Here is a 17,529-nt window from a genome sequence, read left to right on the forward strand (position 1 = left end):
TTTAAACACCATTAATATACAACACTATGTTATAGAAAGTTGTCCACACCGCTTTTCATTTTAATTCGGGTTTTTTTGTTATTTATTTATATTCGGAATCAAGAGCTTTGAAAATCCTTATAAACGTCACAGGTTCCGTTAGCATTTTTCATAGGCGGTAATGGAATGGACGGTACGAACATTTTATGGAAATCTTAGGACATTTTTCCTTCTGTAAAGATCGAAACACCAACGGCTCGTGATTAATTATAAACTTTCCTAATGAATTTTATTATTACCTATCAATTAATTGTCAAGTTATTTTATATTTTACCAGTTATCAAATGCTCAGTTAAATTTAATTGTAATGTCTAGTCATGAATCTTTATGTTATACCTATACCTAATTTTATTTATTTTGAATTTTTATCGTAAATGTATAGGTACCTATGGATCGATGTTGTCTGGAATAAATGATTTTTTCTTTATTTATTTTAATTCTTAGGTTAGGTGATTTATAATATGAATATAAAAGTAAAATAAAAAAACACTTTAAAACAATAATGAGCCCACATTTTTGATGGATACTATAAGTACCTACTATACTAACAGCAAGATACTAGTTGCGCCACAGTTAAACAATTATCGCATCGCCATAAAACGCGTGAATTTCCTGCGTATCAAAACGCATGCACTTTAAACAGCGCGCCGCCCAATCACGAGCCTCCCACCAAGGCCGCCGCGCGATAGCGACGTTTGACAACACTTTTTAATTTAAACAACCACTTGCTACTCACAAGTACGGCTATACCACCTTTGTGTTGTTTTTAAACTGCTTTTTTAATCCTTCCTGGATTTCAACTTGTGAAATCTGGCCGTTAATGGTCTACATATTCTACATGAAGGTTATATAGCCGGTACTGTATAGCCTCCAGTAGCTAATTAATCAATACTTACACTTTTATTTATAATATACTTACTTTAATAGTAAATGACTTGTTAGCTACTGGAGACTAGTTTTTGGTTGTAATCCGAACCTTGATACCTTTCGCCGAGTTGACGTCAGTAGTGACATTATCAGATTATATGGAAGCTCTATTCATTATCAGGTCTGTCAACATTTGCTTACACCTACTTACTGGCTTGTGCAGATTTTTACTTGCCTCAACGTTTACGTAGTTGCTACCGAAATGTTTATCTGGATTAACCATGTTTTTAGTATCACTCGTTGCCATGGTTACGGTTAGTTGTCTAGGGGAACAAGAACTCTTTAAATTCTGATTTTATGGTATATGGTACAGCATTTTTGTGGTACTTATAAGCTCTTTCCACGATGGGCTACGTTAGTTAAACAGTTAGCGACTTCGTACGCACAAAACGATAATAACTGTGATAAAATGTATTCTATCTCCTTTCCCGGGACTCAAATTTCATACAATATTCCGTCTAAATCGGTTCAGCGGCTTAAATGATAATAAGAGTTAACTGACAAAAATGCAGACTGAGATACTTTAGCATTTAGGTTTAATATTATGTCAGTAGCGATATATCACACAACCAATGTTACTTATATATTATTTTGAAGAAATTGTACATATACATATTTGTTGCTTATCAGTGGTTTGCAATGAATAGTCATGATACTCATGATATATGTTATACATATTTATAAGTTATAACTCGTTCGATGAAATTGAACTAGAACGTAGATAGATAACGTAATCTCGTAACAAGTACAAAGGATGGATGCAGTGACCCAATGACTGTCCAGTGTCAAGTCATTAAAATAATTGTTTATAGATTATACTATGTATCGTTTGTCTTTGTACTTTGTAAGTAGAATAAAAAACATTCTACACTATTTTGTTCGACTTATTCGGCCAACAAGTTTTCTACTGAATTTATCTATTTCTGCAATCACCGTAAATGTCAACTGTTTTCACCTGGGTAGTAGGGTACAGTCAGCATTAACAGCAAAAAAAAGTAACGGATCTACCATTCTATAAAAACTTAACAATGAGATATGTCTCATAAATTTAATTACTGTCAAATATGTGATTTTAGAAATCGAGTAGTACATCGTTTACACTTTGCGGCAACATTTCGGACAGTGTGTAAATGACACGTATACGAATGGTGATATTTCTGGCCATTTCTTTCATCAGAAATATGTATAGGACTCTTAGCAGGGACATACAGCACCACTACCTTTTTTTTTTAGCTATTTTGAAGGGAACAGAAATTTACAAGTTCCGATTCATTATTTGAGAGTTATCTGAAGTTTTGCTTAATGTTCGTCTTGCATTTGTTACAGAGACATCAGTACAGTGCGAGGAGAGCGGTCGGTGCGGCGCGACGAGGAGAGCGGCCGGCTGCCGTCGAGCGTGCATGACTCACACAACACTTAGCACTACTGCTCGCAGGTACAGTTACTGTCCGACCCGCGTCTGGGACTATAGCGCGACAGAGACATCAGTACAGTGCGAGGAGAGCGGTCGGTGCGGCGCGACGAGGAGAGCGGCCGGCTGCCGTCGAGCGTGCATGACTCACACAATACTTAGCACTACTGCTCGCAGGTACAGTTACTGTCCGACCCGCGTCTGGGACTATAGCGCGACAGAGACATCAGTACAGTGCGAGGAGAGCGGTCGGTGCGGCGCGACGAGGAGAGCGGCCGGCTGCCGTCGAGCGTGCATGACTCACACAACACTTAGCACTACTGCTCGCAGGTACAGTTACTGTCCGACCCGCGTCTGGGACTATAGCGCGACAGAGACATCAGTACAGTGCGAGGAGAGCGGTCGGTGCGGCGCGACGAGGAGAGCGGCCGGCTGCCGTCGAGCGTGCATGACTCACACAACACTTAGCACTACTGCTCGCAGGTACAGTTACTGTCCGACCCTCGCCTGTTACTGTAGCGCGACAGAGACATCAGTACAGTGCGAGGAGAGCGGTCGGTGCGGCGCGACGAGGAGAGCGACCGGCTGCCGTCGAGCGTGCATGACTCACACAACACTTAGCACTACTGCTCGCAGGTACAGTTACTGTCCGACCCGCGTCTGGGACTATAGCGCGACAGAGACATCAGTACAGTGCGAGGAGAGCGGTCGGTGCGGCGCGACGAGGAGAGCGGCCGGCTGCCGTCGAGCGTGCATGACTCACACAACACTTAGCACTACTGCTCGCAGGCACTGTTACTGACCGACCCGCGCCTGGGACTATAGCGCGACAGAGACAGCAGTACCTCCACTATCCATCGAACTAAAAATTGCCAGAAATTTGTTGCGACAAAACACAAAACAGTCTCTATGCGCAGCCCCCAGTATCGGGTCGCATAGCCGTCGAAGGGGTTGGTATAGATCGGTGTTGGAGATCCGAATAACTCACTGTTTCTCTTTGTTGCATAAGCCACTATGGATGCGTTTTGGCGAAAGTTGAACAACGTCCAATAATGCTTAACCCTCATTCGGCCTGACATTTCAAAAATGACAATCAATTCTCAGTCTTACTTATTAATAGGTATAGAATACAATAAATGTTAGTTTAATCGCTAAATCGCCTCTGCTATGATAAGGGCTAAAGTACCTACCTTAAGCTCCTGCCTCGATTTGGAAAAATCAACAAAAGGCCATTCTCGTCCGCCTCATATAGATGTTGAATTACGTTTCGCGCTTAGAGAATTCATTGCACAGAATCCAATCCAGCCCGCAATACTTTTACCGGCTAGGTTTCATTGCGAGCGCTTCAGCCGCAAGCTTCAATTTTAGAAAAGGGGTAATTTAATGAGTCGACTACAGCGCTGTGGATAGGCATTCTAAATAACGACCCAGGCAAATGATAATATCCCAAGTTCTACAGAATACAATTTATTTTCTCTGCTGAACTGAGGTTTGCGTGCATAAATAAAATAATGAAATAAGGTCATTGATATGGTGTGATGATGAGAAAGGAAGGTATATAACCTTCCTTCTTTGAGCATGTTAAAAGTACCAAATTATGTTTTTATTTGTTTGTATGTAATAATCATAGCTGATGCTTATCCAAGTATACGTAACACAATGGGGTTATGATTGGGGTAATGACCCCAATAACTAAAAGGATAAGTTAAATGTCGAAACAAAAGCTTGTCAAGACTCGTTTGTCATTGATGTAATATCATATCAGACGCCACACCCCGACCTTGGCCCGGTCGCCGTGCGTCCAGTAGCCGTTGGAAGCACCGTTGGTGCGTGTTCTGTTTCAGAAGATCAAAATTTTGCAGTAACCGCCATCGGAAGCTGCTGCCGCTGCGGCAGACGTGACTGCAGCCCGCTGTCGCGCGTCGCGCCACATGCCCCGCTAGCACTCCCAGCCCGGAACAAGGTATCTCACATACCTACTTATGGCGTTATTCTTAAACGCGTAAAGATCGGTTTTCCTAGGATAGCGGTGCCGTCATATAGCGGCCGTCTCCATACTAAATAATACGGCTAAATATGGATGTCGTAGTATTTGTATGGAGACGGCCGCTTTATGACGGCACCGCTATCCTAGGAAACCAGAGCATTACTGGCCTGAATTAGCTATGAATCGTTTGTCTTTATTTATCTGTTATTTTGACTTATGTATTTCTAAGAAAGGGATAAAACATAATTTAACTAAATCAGGCCCGTAAAGTTTTATGAATAAGGGGGTTACTGTACACAATCCATTTTTAAACTTACTTTTAGGTCAGAGGTCGGCAAATCGCAGTTCGCCACTCGCATGCTGCTTCTTTGTAGGAACAATTACGGCTCTTCAAGCCACCCGGAATACAGCATTTACGGCTCTTTGAGATACCTACCAAAAGCTGATACCTATTGCGATTGGCTCTACTCAAAAGTTTTCGGACCCTTGTTTTTGGTAACTACTACAATGTCAAAGGAATAAGCCAAGATATACGTTATAAATCCGATTTACATTATAAATCCGAAATAATGACATCAGCACAGCATAGAAATTACATGATTTGTTGGATTCCAAACTTTGATTAGGGTACTGAATATAAATAAAGATTAATTGACACTGATTTGCACTGTTGTCCATTTCAGAAGCAGTGGGTAGCCCGGTTTAGTTAGTTAGTTGTATTCATAAGCATCAACCATGGGTTCGCTCAACGTGAACCGCAATGTCGCCGACGCCTTCTACCGCTACAAGATGCCGCGCATCTGCGCCAAGGTCGAGGGCAAGGGCAACGGGATCAAGACCGTCATCGTCAACATGCCCGAGGTCGCCAAGGCTCTTGGCCGGCCAGCTACATGTGAGTTTCACTGCCCTTGTTGTACTATAATACCTATGCTAAGTTCTAGGGCATAGCATCTAGGTCATCATCAACATGCCCTTGATTGTTCAGGCTCTTGGCCGTCCAGCTACATGTGAGTTTCACTGCCCTCGTTGTACTATAATACCTATGTTAAGTTCAAGGGCATGGCATCAAGGGGTCATCCATTAATTACGTCACACGAATTTCTAGGATTTTTTACCCCCCCCCCCCCCCCCCCCCCTCCTTGTCACACTTGGTCACATTTGGCAAACCCCGCCCCCCCGGTGTGACGTCACATTTCTTCAACGAAATCGGCAAATATTTATTTAATATTTTATCAAAATATTTTTGACAAGAGTAATATTAGTAATTTTATAACCCAAAACTGATTAAGAAATAAAATTAAACGAATAAAAACGATTATCGTTTCAAAACCTTATTATTTAAATGATAATTAGCGTATAAAATAATTTAAATACATTTTAGGTTACTGATGAAGTTAAAGTGACGTCACAAAGTTTATGACTCCCCCCTCCCCCTTGTCACAACATGTCACATTTTCTTGACCCCTCCCTCCCCCTAAACGTGTGATGTAATTAATGGATGACCCCCAAGGTCATCATCAACATGCCCTTGATTGTTAAGGCTCTTGGCCGGCCAGCTACATGAGTTTCACTGCCCTGTTTGTACATATGCCAAGGTCAAAGGCACGCCATTAAGGTCATCATCAATATGCCCGAGGTCGCTAAGGCTCTTGGCCGGCCAGCTACATGTGAGTTTCACTGCCTTCGTTGTACATATGCCAAGGTCAAGGGCACGGCATCGGCATCAAGGTCATTATCAATATGCCCGAGGTCGCGCAGGCTCTTGGCCGGCCAGCTACATGTGAGTTTATTTTCTTTGCGCCCGTTGTACTACAAGATGCCAAGGTCAAGAGCATGGTCAGCATGCCCGATGTCACCAAAGCATTCTGTCGCCATGCTACATCTTTTACAAAATTCTCGTCAGTGGACGGTATAAATGACGCGTGAATCTTCCATTAGGCTGTAGATTTAAATTTTCATAGGAAATAAGATTTTTTTTTGAACTCCAGACCCGACGAAATACTTCGGGTGCGAGCTGGGCGCGCAGACGCAGTTCGACTACAAGAACGAGCGCTTCATCGTCAACGGTTCCCACGACTCGGCCAAGCTGCAGGACCTGCTGGACGGGTACGTGTCACAAATATTACTTTTCTTGTCCTTGCCCATATTCCCAGTTCATCTGTGGCCGGGCCTCCTTGTGCAGCGGCGCCTGGACCTTCTGTCCCGGGTTGTCATTGGCGAAATGTCTTGGACCTTTAGATCCCTCTCGACAGTTGACCAACCACGTGGCAGGTGGCCTGCCTCTTCCCCTGGGCTGTGTTTTGATGTTGAGCACAGTCTTTACAGTGATGTTGAGCACAGTCTCAAATATTACTAACAACAGCATTTTCATGTGCAGTGGGTTCAGCCATCAGCAGTTTTTGAAAAATCGTAGCGCTATTTTATAACAATCTTGTGGCCTTTCTCTAGTAACTTCATCGATTCGAAACCTGACTAAGCAACTTTCGCTCGACGGAAAAAAACCGGACAAGTGCGAGTCGTACTCGCCCACCGAGGGTTCCGTACTTTTTAGTATTTGTTGTTATAGCGGCAACAGAAATACATCGTCTGTGAAAATTTCAACTGTCTAGCTATCACGGTTCACGAGATACAGCCTGGTGATAGACAGACGGACAGTAGAGTCTTAGTAATAGGGTCCCGTTTTTACCCTTTGGGTACGGAACCCTAAAAACGAAGAAGTGAAACATGTTGTTTGTATCAGGTTCATCCGCAAGTTCGTCCTCTGCCCCGAGTGCGACAACCCGGAGACTGAGCTGATCGTGTCCACCAAGCGGAACACCATCTCGCAGGGCTGCAAGGCTTGCGGCTACCACGGAACCCTCGACTTCTCCCACAAGCTCAACACCTTCATACTCAAGAACCCGCCCACCAAGGACCCCAGCACTGAGGTATTGTAACTTGGGGTTGCGGAACACCATCTCGCAGGGCTGCAAGGCTTGCGGCTACCACGGAACCCTCGACTTCTCCCACAAGCTCAACACCTTCATACTCAAGAACCCGCCCACCAAGGACCCCAGCACTGAGGTATTGTAACTTGGGGTTGCGGAACACCATCTCGCAGGGCTGCAAGGCTTGCGGCTACCACGGCACCCTCGACTTCTCCCACAAGCTCAACACCTTCATACTCAAGAACCCGCCCACCAAGGACCCCAGCACTGAGGAATTGTAACTTGGGGTTGCGGAACACCATCTCGCAGGGCTGCAAGGCTTGCGGCTACCACGGCACCCTCGACTTCTCCCACAAGCTCAACACCTTCATACTCAAGAACCCGCCCACCAAGGACCCCAGCACTGAGGTATTGTAACTTGGGGTTGCGGAACACCATCTCGCAGGGCTGCAAGGCTTGCGGCTACCACGGAACCCTCGACTTCTCCCACAAGCTCAACACCTTCATACTCAAGAACCCGCCCACCAAGGACCCCAGCACTGAGGTATTGTAACTTGGGGTTGCGGAACACCATCTCGCAGGGCTGCAAGGCTTGCGGCTACCACGGCACCCTCGACTTCTCCCACAAGCTCAACACCTTCATACTCAAGAACCCGCCCACCAAGGACCCCAGCACTGAGGTATTGTAACTTGGGGTTGCGGAACACCATCTCGCAGGGCTGCAAGGCTTGCGGCTACCACGGAACCTTTGACTTCTCCCACAAGCTCAACACCTTCATACTCAAGAACCCGCCCACCAAGGACCCCAGCACTGAGGTATTGTAACTTGGGGTTGCGGAACACCATCTCGCAGGGCTGCAAGGCTTGCGGCTACCACGGAACCTTTGACTTCTCCCACAAGCTCAACACCTTCATACTCAAGAACCCGCCCACCAAGGACCCCAGCACTGAGGTATTTAATCAATCAATCAATACTTGGTACAGATACGACTTGACGACCGGTCTGGCCTAAGTGGGTGGGACCTTGCCTGTGAAGCCGATTTCTTATATTAATAGTTGATTGACGCTTGTAGCGCGTTTGTGAATGCCATTAAGGCCTGTGCACACCGGCTGCGTGTGCGTGACGTACACGTGCGCGTGCGGCGTTGTAGTATACAGATCCTTATGAGAGACGGCACATCGCTTGCGTGATGTGTGCGTGTGCGGCTCCAACATTTTAGTGCACGCAAGCCGGTGCGCACAGGCCTTTAGGCTTTCTGTGTGACGTTGAATAATGTGTGTATGTGTGTGTTTGTGCAGGGCTCGTCGCTGACGGAGGGCAACCGCGGCAAGCGCTCCAAGCGCTCCGGGCCCGGCGCCGCCAACGGCAACCACGACGCCGACAACAACGACGCCAAGCCTGTGAGTGTAACAACAAACTGTAAACTGGGGTTACTTTGAATCGCGAATAAAATCTGGCGTCTCGTCATCATCATAGGCCTTTTTGTCTATTGCACACGATTTATGGTGTAACACCCGAGAAACACCGTTTTTGGTGGCTGAATAGACCGATGCGAGACCGACATGGTCTAGCAAGAGAAGTTTGCGGAAACCGGTACTGAGACACCTTGTCGTCGTTTTTGCCTCTTGTCAGCGAGTGCGGCGAACCAGGTCTCATCACAAAACTTGCGACCCTCCACAACACGTTTGTGCCATTTCGTCCGCTGTTCTGCGAGCCTCTCCCAGTCTCGGTGGTCGATATGGAAGGCAATCATACATGTAGGGAAATCAGAGTCCACGTTTTCTATAGAACAGCAGAATTTTCGCGATTGCGGGGTTGGCCCCATAGTAAAAGTTATTCAGTATGACCTACATATCCACCCCTCAGTGTATGGTCAGAGAACAATTTCACCCTGTAAATCACGTAAAATAAATGTAAATGTTACGTAAATCACGTAAATGTTCATGCCAAGTGTACACGTACAGCGCCTACTGTTAATAACGACGCTCCAATACGATGCGATGTAAACGCCATCCGCTATAAGGTACCTTTACCTGTGGAACAGCACATTTGGATAAACAACAGGATTTTATAAGTTGCCATGTGAGGATGTACCACGAAACTAAGGAGTGTAATGTCGCTGGCCCAATATTACAGGGTTCTATGTTTCACTTTTATCGAACTGAAATTTGAACATTGTCATACATTGACATTAAGTCGAATTTCAACTGTCTTGAAAATGTAACATAGAACCCTGTAATATTGGGCCAGCGATGTATGATATTAATATAATTGATATTGATATTACAGGAAAGCGATACGCCAGCCACCCCCGTGGCGCCGACGCCGAAGAGCAAGAGGGAGCACAAGCATAAGCACGATGACGATGATGACGACGGCACCTGGACCGTCGACGTCAGCGACGCGGCCGTGCGGGCCCGCATGCAAGGTACGTCCGTCCCACTCACACTACACCTGTTACCATGATTCACTAGCCAGCATGAGCAGGATAGACGGCAACAATGAAACTTAACGGTGTAACGGGTGTACGAGCCCGCATGCAAGGTACACCTGTCTCACTCCCACACTATACCCGTCTCACTCGCACATTACTCGACACACTCTATCTCGCGCGCGTATGCAAGACCATTTATAAATGTACTAATATGTGTTTTCAGATCTAACGGAGGGCGCCAAGTCGATGACCCTGAGCGAGGACAGCGAGAAGAACGAGAAGCAGCGCATGGACCTGTTCTACGCGTACCTCAAGCAGAAGGCCGCGGCCGGAGACGTGACCTCCACCAAGGCCTGCACCGACTTGCTGCATGAGGCCGAAAGGTCAGTATTGTGTGTGCTCTGATCCGATAGTCACAGGAACGAGAAGCAGCGCATGGACCTGTTCTACGCGTACCTCAAGCAGAAGGCCGCGGCCGGAGACGTGACCTCCACCAAGGCCTGCACCGACTTGCTGCACGAGGCCGAACGGTCAGTATTGTGTGTGCTCTGATCCGATAGTCACAGGAACGAGAAGCAGCGCATGGACCTGTTCTACGCGTACCTCAAGCAGAAGGCCCCGGCCGGAGACGTGACCTCCACCAAGGCCTGCACCGACTTGCTGCACGAGGCCGAAAGGTCAGTATTGTGTGTGCTCTGATCCGATAGTCACAGGAACGAGAAGCAGCGCATGGACCTGTTCTACGCGTACCTCAAGCAGAAGGCCGCGGCCGGAGACGTGACCTCCGCCAAGGCCTGCACCGACTTGCTGCACGAGGCCGAACGGTCAGTATTGTGTGTGCTCTGATCCGATAGTCACAGGAACGAGAAGCAGCAGTGGGACACCAACGTAGGCTAATAAAAAAATAAAAAATAATAGTAGATTGTACAACAAGGGCATAAAGTGACCCATTTTTTTTAAGACTAAAATAGTAGATGAGGGTAAAAATGGACATTTATGCCCTTGTTGTACATTCTGCTTTTCACTTCGATTGCGAGGAAAATATACAAAAAATCAAATGTTTTAGGTTATTTTAACGTATTTATTCAAGACTAAGGGCCAGTTGCACCAACCACATTTGACAGACTGATCAACGTCAGCCGGCGCGCCCCGGCACCTTACTATGAAACTTTCCATACATAAAAATTTAGCGGACTCTTTAACGATACGAACAGTTTGGTGCAACCGACCCTAAAGAAAATTGTTCTTGGGCCGGTCGGGGGCGCGGGGCACGCCGATCGGGAGAGCGCCGGTCGGGGGCGCGCCGGCAGGGCTGGCAGTTTGTATGGCAGAATTTGGACTTTATTGCTAAGTCAATAAGGGTCGTAATAGATGATTTTACTTTATGCTCTAGAGCATAAAATGCGATTTTATTGCACACATAAAATTTTTGAGCATGAGAAGTTAAAAGACATTTTCACCACACCAGCTCGGAAAGCCTTACTTTGCACTTCAAAAACTGATAGTAAAGTTGCATTTTATTCACATGTGAGGCAAAGTAATCAAATGCAAATTTTGAGTTGTTTTCTTATGTTTGCTGGTAGAATTGACTTTTAAATGATGATTTTGGATGATAAATATTTAATAACATTAATTTGGATTTGATTTGGTTTGATTTTGTTTGATATTTTACATTTAATATTTGCTTCGGGTTGGTGTGGTGAAAAATTTTGTGTTTCACTCGGGGGCAAATTTTGTTTAACCCTCGTGCTTTGAAACCCTCGCAACGCTCAAGATTCCAATTCCGAACCACTCGCTACGCTCGTGGTTTAATTTTGGAATCTTTCGCTTGCTTGGGTATCAATATTAGCACGAGCGGTTAAACAACAACTTTGCCCCCTTGTAAAACAAATAACTATTTAAGTACCTATATATGGTAAGTTAAATCATTATCGGTGTAAAATTGCTCATTTCGTTTACTCATTCGACCCATAAATGAATGAAATCGTTTTTGCATGTTTTATAAAACTTGGTGTTTGTATTGCAGGTTGGAGGTGAAGTCTAAGGCGCCGCTGGTGCTGTTCGAGGTGCTGGTCCGCCCCGCCGCGCTGGCGGGCGACGTGCGCAAGCACCGCGCCTTGCTGCTGCGCTTCACGCACGGCGACGCGCGCGCGCAGCGGGCAGCGCTGTCCGCCGTGGACGTGCTGTGCGCGCTGCATCCCGGCCTCGTGCCCAAGGTGGCCGGCGCGCTCAAGGTACACCGTCCACCCTACACTCTACACGATATGCCACACGACAACCCACACCGCGATGCACGACTTTCGCGTTCACATTTCAAGTGTTCACGAACCGACTTAATAAAATGTTCATGCATGCGGCATGGGGTGGCGCATCGGGTGGAATACCACCTATCCAATTTATTTGTCCAATGTCATTGCATCTCACTCTCTCGTTAAGCAAAATGTGAGACGCAAATACACATTGGACCGAGAAATTGGACAGGTGGAATACCACCCTAACGTAGATGATACCATCGTCTTGCTCGCGTTATCCCGGCATTTTGCCACGGCTCATGAGAGCCTGGGGTCCGCTTGGCAACTGATCCCGAGAATAGACGTAGGCCCTAGTTTTTACGAATGCGACTGCCATCTGACTTATCAACCCGGAGGGTAAACTAGGCCTTATTTTATTTATTGGGATTAGTCCGGTTTCCTCACGATGTTTTCCTTCACCGAAAAGCGACTAGTAAATATCAAATGACATTTCGTACATAAGTTCCGAAAAACTCATTGGTACGAGCCAGGGGTCGAACCCGCAACCTCCGGATTGAAAGTCGCACGATCTTACCACCAGTAGACGTGGCTCACTCCGCGATTTCGTCGCTTTGCTACAGATAGCTAAAAGTACATCCTGTCCACACCAATTTTGGTGGCTAGCCATAGGCCGCGCGTGGCGCTGTCGCCACCTAGCGGCCATATCTGTCCTGTACGTATCGTTAGAGAGTGAGTCTTCTATACCTAGTACTATTATTTATTCTGTGCCACCAGGCCACCAGCGCTTCCCTAACGTCGATGATATATTGCCAACAAATGGTGAACACGGGTATATTTGAACAGTTGCTGTACGACCTGGACATCGTGGAGGAGAAGGCGATCGTGGAGTGGTTCAACAAGCCGTCGCGCAAGGCGCTGAGCAAGGAGGTGGCGGCGGAGGTGCGGCGCCGCGCGCAGCCCTTCCTCGACTGGCTGCAGCAGGCCGAGGAGGACTCCGACGAGGACGACGACGAGGAGGGCGAGCTCGAGGTGAGCCCAACGTGCTTGGCCGCGATCATGCTCGAAAGCCTCTAGTCTAGAGATCGCATATACGGTCCCGCCACCACAGTCCTCGGTCACTTTTTCTTTCGTATGTGATATCTTTTTAAATTTCTCTACGAGATGATCGCCCCCGGTTGACAAAACTTCAAAAAAACTTCAACATTTATTCAGCATAGGCCACAAGGGGGGTACTTATACACGTCAACATTGAATTTACATACAAGCAATAGTACATTATTGTCGAGGCTCGGAAGTAGCTACTTGCAGGCTGAGGATTCGTTTTAAACGGACGACCTTGGGAGTCCGTTTAATTGAATCCGAAGCCAGCAAGTAGCCTTCCAGCCGAGTCATATATAGTGCTTTTCTCAAAAATGGTGCAAGAAATATAAATATCATAGAAATATTTTACAAAAGCAACTTTCTTAAGTATATATTTTCACAGAAAAAAGTAGAAACAATTGAAAAAATTAGCTTTGCCGCCTTTTTATTAAATAGAAGTGTATTTTTCTGCCAAAAATACGCCAACCTATTTGAGACAGCTAAATAGTCGCGGTACTAATCATCTGTTTGGCTGTTTAATGGGCCTGTGCCTTCATTTGATATGGCCATTTCAACTTTTAAAAAGTTGGGAACTCGACAAATAATGGAATTTGTATGCAACATTGCAGTCCCAAAATCGAGACTGCAATGTTTTTAACTTTTTAATTTTTGACTGACCATAAACTACGCGCTTCGCAACCTATTTTTTAAACGGCAACGTCGACTTTGCCGTCCATTTTTGAGAAAAAATAATAACAATACATCAACAATTTTATAAAATACAACTAACTGCAACTACCAATTCAAACTAACGTATTACAATTACTTAGAGATGTATATACATCTCTATCTCGGTCTCTTAATGTCGAATTACATAAAAAAAACTATAATAATATAAAAAAATACAAATACAAAAACACAAAAAAAGAAATCTAATATTTATAGGTGTAAATGTCTCTAGGTGTCAGAACTATAAGATTATATAGTTTATACACATATGTATCCTATAATCAATATCGATCCCTTCATCAATAATGCTCTGCGCGACCCTCGTTAATACCGTCGTGTATGTTTTCAGATCGAGTACAATGACCGCGCCGCGGCGACGCCGATGAAGGCGCAGGCCGCCGCCGCCGCCAAGCCGGCGCCGCGCGACGACGACGACAACGACCTCGACATCGACGCCATCTAACCTGCACCCTCCACCCCCACCACCACCACCACCACACACACAAGCGAGCCCGCCGTCGGTCGGCAAACAACTGCTGTCTCTAGGGTTGCCAGTTTCACGGCATTCGAAAGGCGAGATTCAAAAATGCAACCTTATGTCGACATCAATAACGGTAGCGTTCTCAAATATATTATATGCGGCGCCTGGTAATTTGGATGAATGAATGGATCCTATTTGACTCCATTTGGTTTACTGACCGGTGGGACGCTCTGAAACGTCGCAATAGAAATACGAGTATATCGCTTTTATAAAATATTGAGCATTTTACTCCGTCTTAATCGAGTTATTAGCAGATTTTTAATTTCTCGTAATGTGCAGCTGCCGTTTCGTTTGGTTTGATTGTTCCAATAAAAACGTAAACCTCGTTAAAATATCACAATAATCAAATAACTTTAGATAGTTCGTCACGCGAATCCCGTGCATTTACTTATCTGGGATTTCCGTTGTATGACATATTTCCAATTTCAAAAACATTCATGTGATATAAAGTTTTCGACCCAAATTACACATTTGGTAAGGAAAAATAAATACTATTTTATTATATATTTTTAAATAATATTTTATTGAAGCGATATACAAGTACCCATGTGAATAAATGTTCACACACAAGAACTGTTTAATTTTGACTTATTTTTAAAATTTATTGACAAATACCTAACGAAAATATAATAGGATAAAAGACCCGGGACTATACGTGAATCAGACTAAATAAGCCCCAACTTTCCAGGTTAAATAATGTACACGAGGCTAACATGGATATTTAGCTCGGTTATGTATAGATCGGGTCTTTTGAACGCTCGAATCATCAATTCATTCAGTTTTCGTTGAGTACGACCATACAATCATCTACTACACCCGTAACTATAATACCAAGTCGAACCAAGTAGTTCGACTACAGATTGCCCCACCTGTGGCTGATTGTTTGATCTCGTCACATTTAAAACAAGATCGTTTAGAAATTATTTATTCGCTTGGATTGCCGAACTGTATTCAAATCCATATTTTTTACCTACAATTTATTTCTATGCAATGAATCGTTTCATTTTTGATGATATTCTTGTAAAAATATAATTATGAGAGTCGAATTATGTTATTAAACCGTCGATATGGATGTACGTGTGCGTCTCGTGGAGCATTTTGAGGAGTGCGCGCACTCGCGCAGGCGCGACGCTAGGCTAGTCTGTAGGTAGAACCTAGTACCCGGCTTGTACCTAGCTAGGCTTAGATCGCTACCATTTTCTATTACCGAAACCTCGTTCCTGTATCTATGTAGATAATTTTATTTGATATATTTAATATTATATTCTGATTTATACACGCGGATTGTCACAAAATTAATGCAAATAAAATGGGATCGAGCCTTTTTATGGAATATGTAGAATTGATAGACATTTGTTTAGAGTTATTGTACAGGGAATGGCGCGCGGGGTTCGGCGAGGAAACTAACGGAATTGTCATTGTTTGGAAAATGGACTTAGTTTACTGTACAATAAGGTGCATTACAGTTTCTTTTCCTAATAATCAAATACATAAATTACATAATATATAGTCGCTGGCAGCTAAGAAGTTAATCGTAACATCTGTAATTTTAAAACATTTTACCACCTAAACGGACGTAACTGTGTCGAAATGATATTTCAGCGTCTGCGACATGTCATGAAAAACATTTATAAATTTCAACAAATTTTAAGCAGAAGCGTTTAAGATCTGATGTTATACTTCAAGTAAATGTAACTCTAATGTTGGTATCGCAATATAGTTTCCTGGACACCGCTCGCGCTTTAGCACATGTAACTTAGGTTAGTTTATTTCCTATCAAGCCTCAAGTACTGCGTTATTCGGTAAAATATCAACCTTATTATCTAAGTAATAAGACCCGAATTGTAATGAAAGTGATGTTCATCTCATGTAATTAGAAATATACCGAGTAACGCAGCATTGTAAGTTTCGTGAAGCGGCCGTGCGTAGCCTGCCTCTACTATCTAAATTGCCACCTGACAACTAAGCGTTTGTTTTGTATTCAATACATTTTTGGATTCTGAATATTGGAGTTTTATTTGTTATTATTAAATCCCAAATTATCCCTGTCTCCATATAGACATAATAAACCTCGGGCCGGGCGCATGTTACGTTGATCATCGCATCCCGGGCGATAACTCTGGCGCGTATGTGGTCGATAAATCGTGCTATGCCTGGAAAAGGGTTAAGTGGTTATGTGTAACCCTCGCGGACGTCAGCTGCCGCTCCGTTGGTGTGTAGAGGAACGGTAGCCAGAGCCACACATACGTGTAAAAAAAATGTCATCGCATTCCGATTGATATTCTACTGTCGCCGAAAAAAAAAATATCGGCCGGTTTGTATCGTGGTGGAAAAACCGTCAGCTGATGCTTAGACATGTTTTTTATACTTAGAGAATATAAAGTTTTTATACGTTTAATTTTCACAAGCACAAACTAACTTTGAAATAACTACTAAAGTAATCTTTTTTTGACACTTGATGTTCAGCAATAGTGTGTTGGAGCGGCCGTAATCTGTTATGATAATTCAAAATCATGTTTAGGTGACTGTATTTGAATTATCTCAGAAAGTATGCTCACCACAGCTCGCCCGCTAATAGCCTACCTAACCCTAAAGTCCGTCGTAGCTACAACTAATACTTACCATCATACTTAAAACAAAAACGCATCTCTACTATAAGAATTACGGTTCGAAATCGATTGACTAGAAAGGAATGTCAAATGGATTTTAGTACCGTGAACTGGTACAACGTTAGAAAGAATCATAGTCTAATAAAACATGGTCTCCTCTTCCCAGAGTGACACAGGCCTACGTCACACTAACATGGCCGCTATATATCATATATCGCATATTATCATATAGCGCTGTCGCATGATGACGTAGGCTTGTGTCAGTCAGGTGACCTAGAAAAGACGGGAAGAGAGTACCAGGCGGAGTATAATTATTATTATACCATGGAAAGAATATGGTAATTACTATGGTTGAGTAAAGCACCCATAAAAGCTGCAATCAGTCTAATTGTTTTAAGTTTAAATACTATAATGAACAAATGCAAATTCTGAAACGCTGATAAGCGGCATGCTAGGTTACTATTTTTAGTACAGTCGACGTCAAGATATATGTTTACACTTTTGCACCATACTCCTTTTTTAATAAGGCGAAAAATGAAAACATATCTTTGACGTCGTCTGTTTTCAACCTTGCGATTTTTTATATTAACAA

General features: G+C 44.1%; 1 protein-coding gene and 1 long non-coding RNA gene across 2 annotated transcripts in view; both read left to right on the forward strand.

The window, feature by feature from the left end:
- The window catches only part of LOC134796666 (uncharacterized), a 34,215-nt gene extending 31,780 nt beyond the window's left edge, over nucleotides 1-2,435 (forward strand). The window contains exon 3 of the long non-coding RNA XR_010144984.1: nucleotides 2,293-2,435. This is a non-coding gene — a long non-coding RNA (uncharacterized LOC134796666). The remainder of the gene's footprint in view (nucleotides 1-2,292) is intronic.
- A 320-nt stretch (nucleotides 2,436-2,755) lies between these two features.
- LOC134796665 (eukaryotic translation initiation factor 5) lies at nucleotides 2,756-16,332 on the forward strand. The gene is made up of 12 exons (XM_063768816.1): nucleotides 2,756-2,860; nucleotides 4,222-4,340; nucleotides 5,048-5,256; nucleotides 6,353-6,470; nucleotides 7,105-7,296; nucleotides 7,421-7,427; nucleotides 8,591-8,692; nucleotides 9,582-9,720; nucleotides 9,950-10,109; nucleotides 11,753-11,960; nucleotides 12,822-13,007; nucleotides 14,137-16,332. The coding sequence occupies exons 3-12, from the start codon at nucleotides 5,100-5,102 to the stop codon at nucleotides 14,248-14,250; spliced, it is 1,383 nt and encodes a 460-aa protein (XP_063624886.1). The 5' UTR covers nucleotides 2,756-2,860; nucleotides 4,222-4,340; nucleotides 5,048-5,099; the 3' UTR covers nucleotides 14,251-16,332.
- Nucleotides 16,333-17,529: the final 1,197 nt, after the last annotated feature.

The sequence above is a fragment of the Cydia splendana genome, chromosome 14 (genome assembly GCF_910591565.1).
Source record: "Cydia splendana chromosome 14, ilCydSple1.2, whole genome shotgun sequence".
NCBI lineage: Eukaryota > Metazoa > Arthropoda > Insecta > Lepidoptera > Tortricidae > Cydia > Cydia splendana.

What these genes read in the sequence shown, in the direction of transcription:
- LOC134796665 (XM_063768816.1), top strand. Translation starts at nt 5,100, where the DNA reads ATGGGTTCGCTCAACGTGAACCGCAATGTCGCCGACGCCTTCTACCGC. An exon ending in AGGTGGCCGGCGCGCTCAAG is followed by an intron (nt 11,961 to 12,821) that starts GTACACCGTCCA and finishes ATATTTGAACAG; the next exon opens with TTGCTGTACGACCTGGACAT. An exon ending in ACGAGGAGGGCGAGCTCGAG is followed by an intron (nt 13,008 to 14,136) that starts GTGAGCCCAACG and finishes GTATGTTTTCAG; the next exon opens with ATCGAGTACAATGACCGCGC.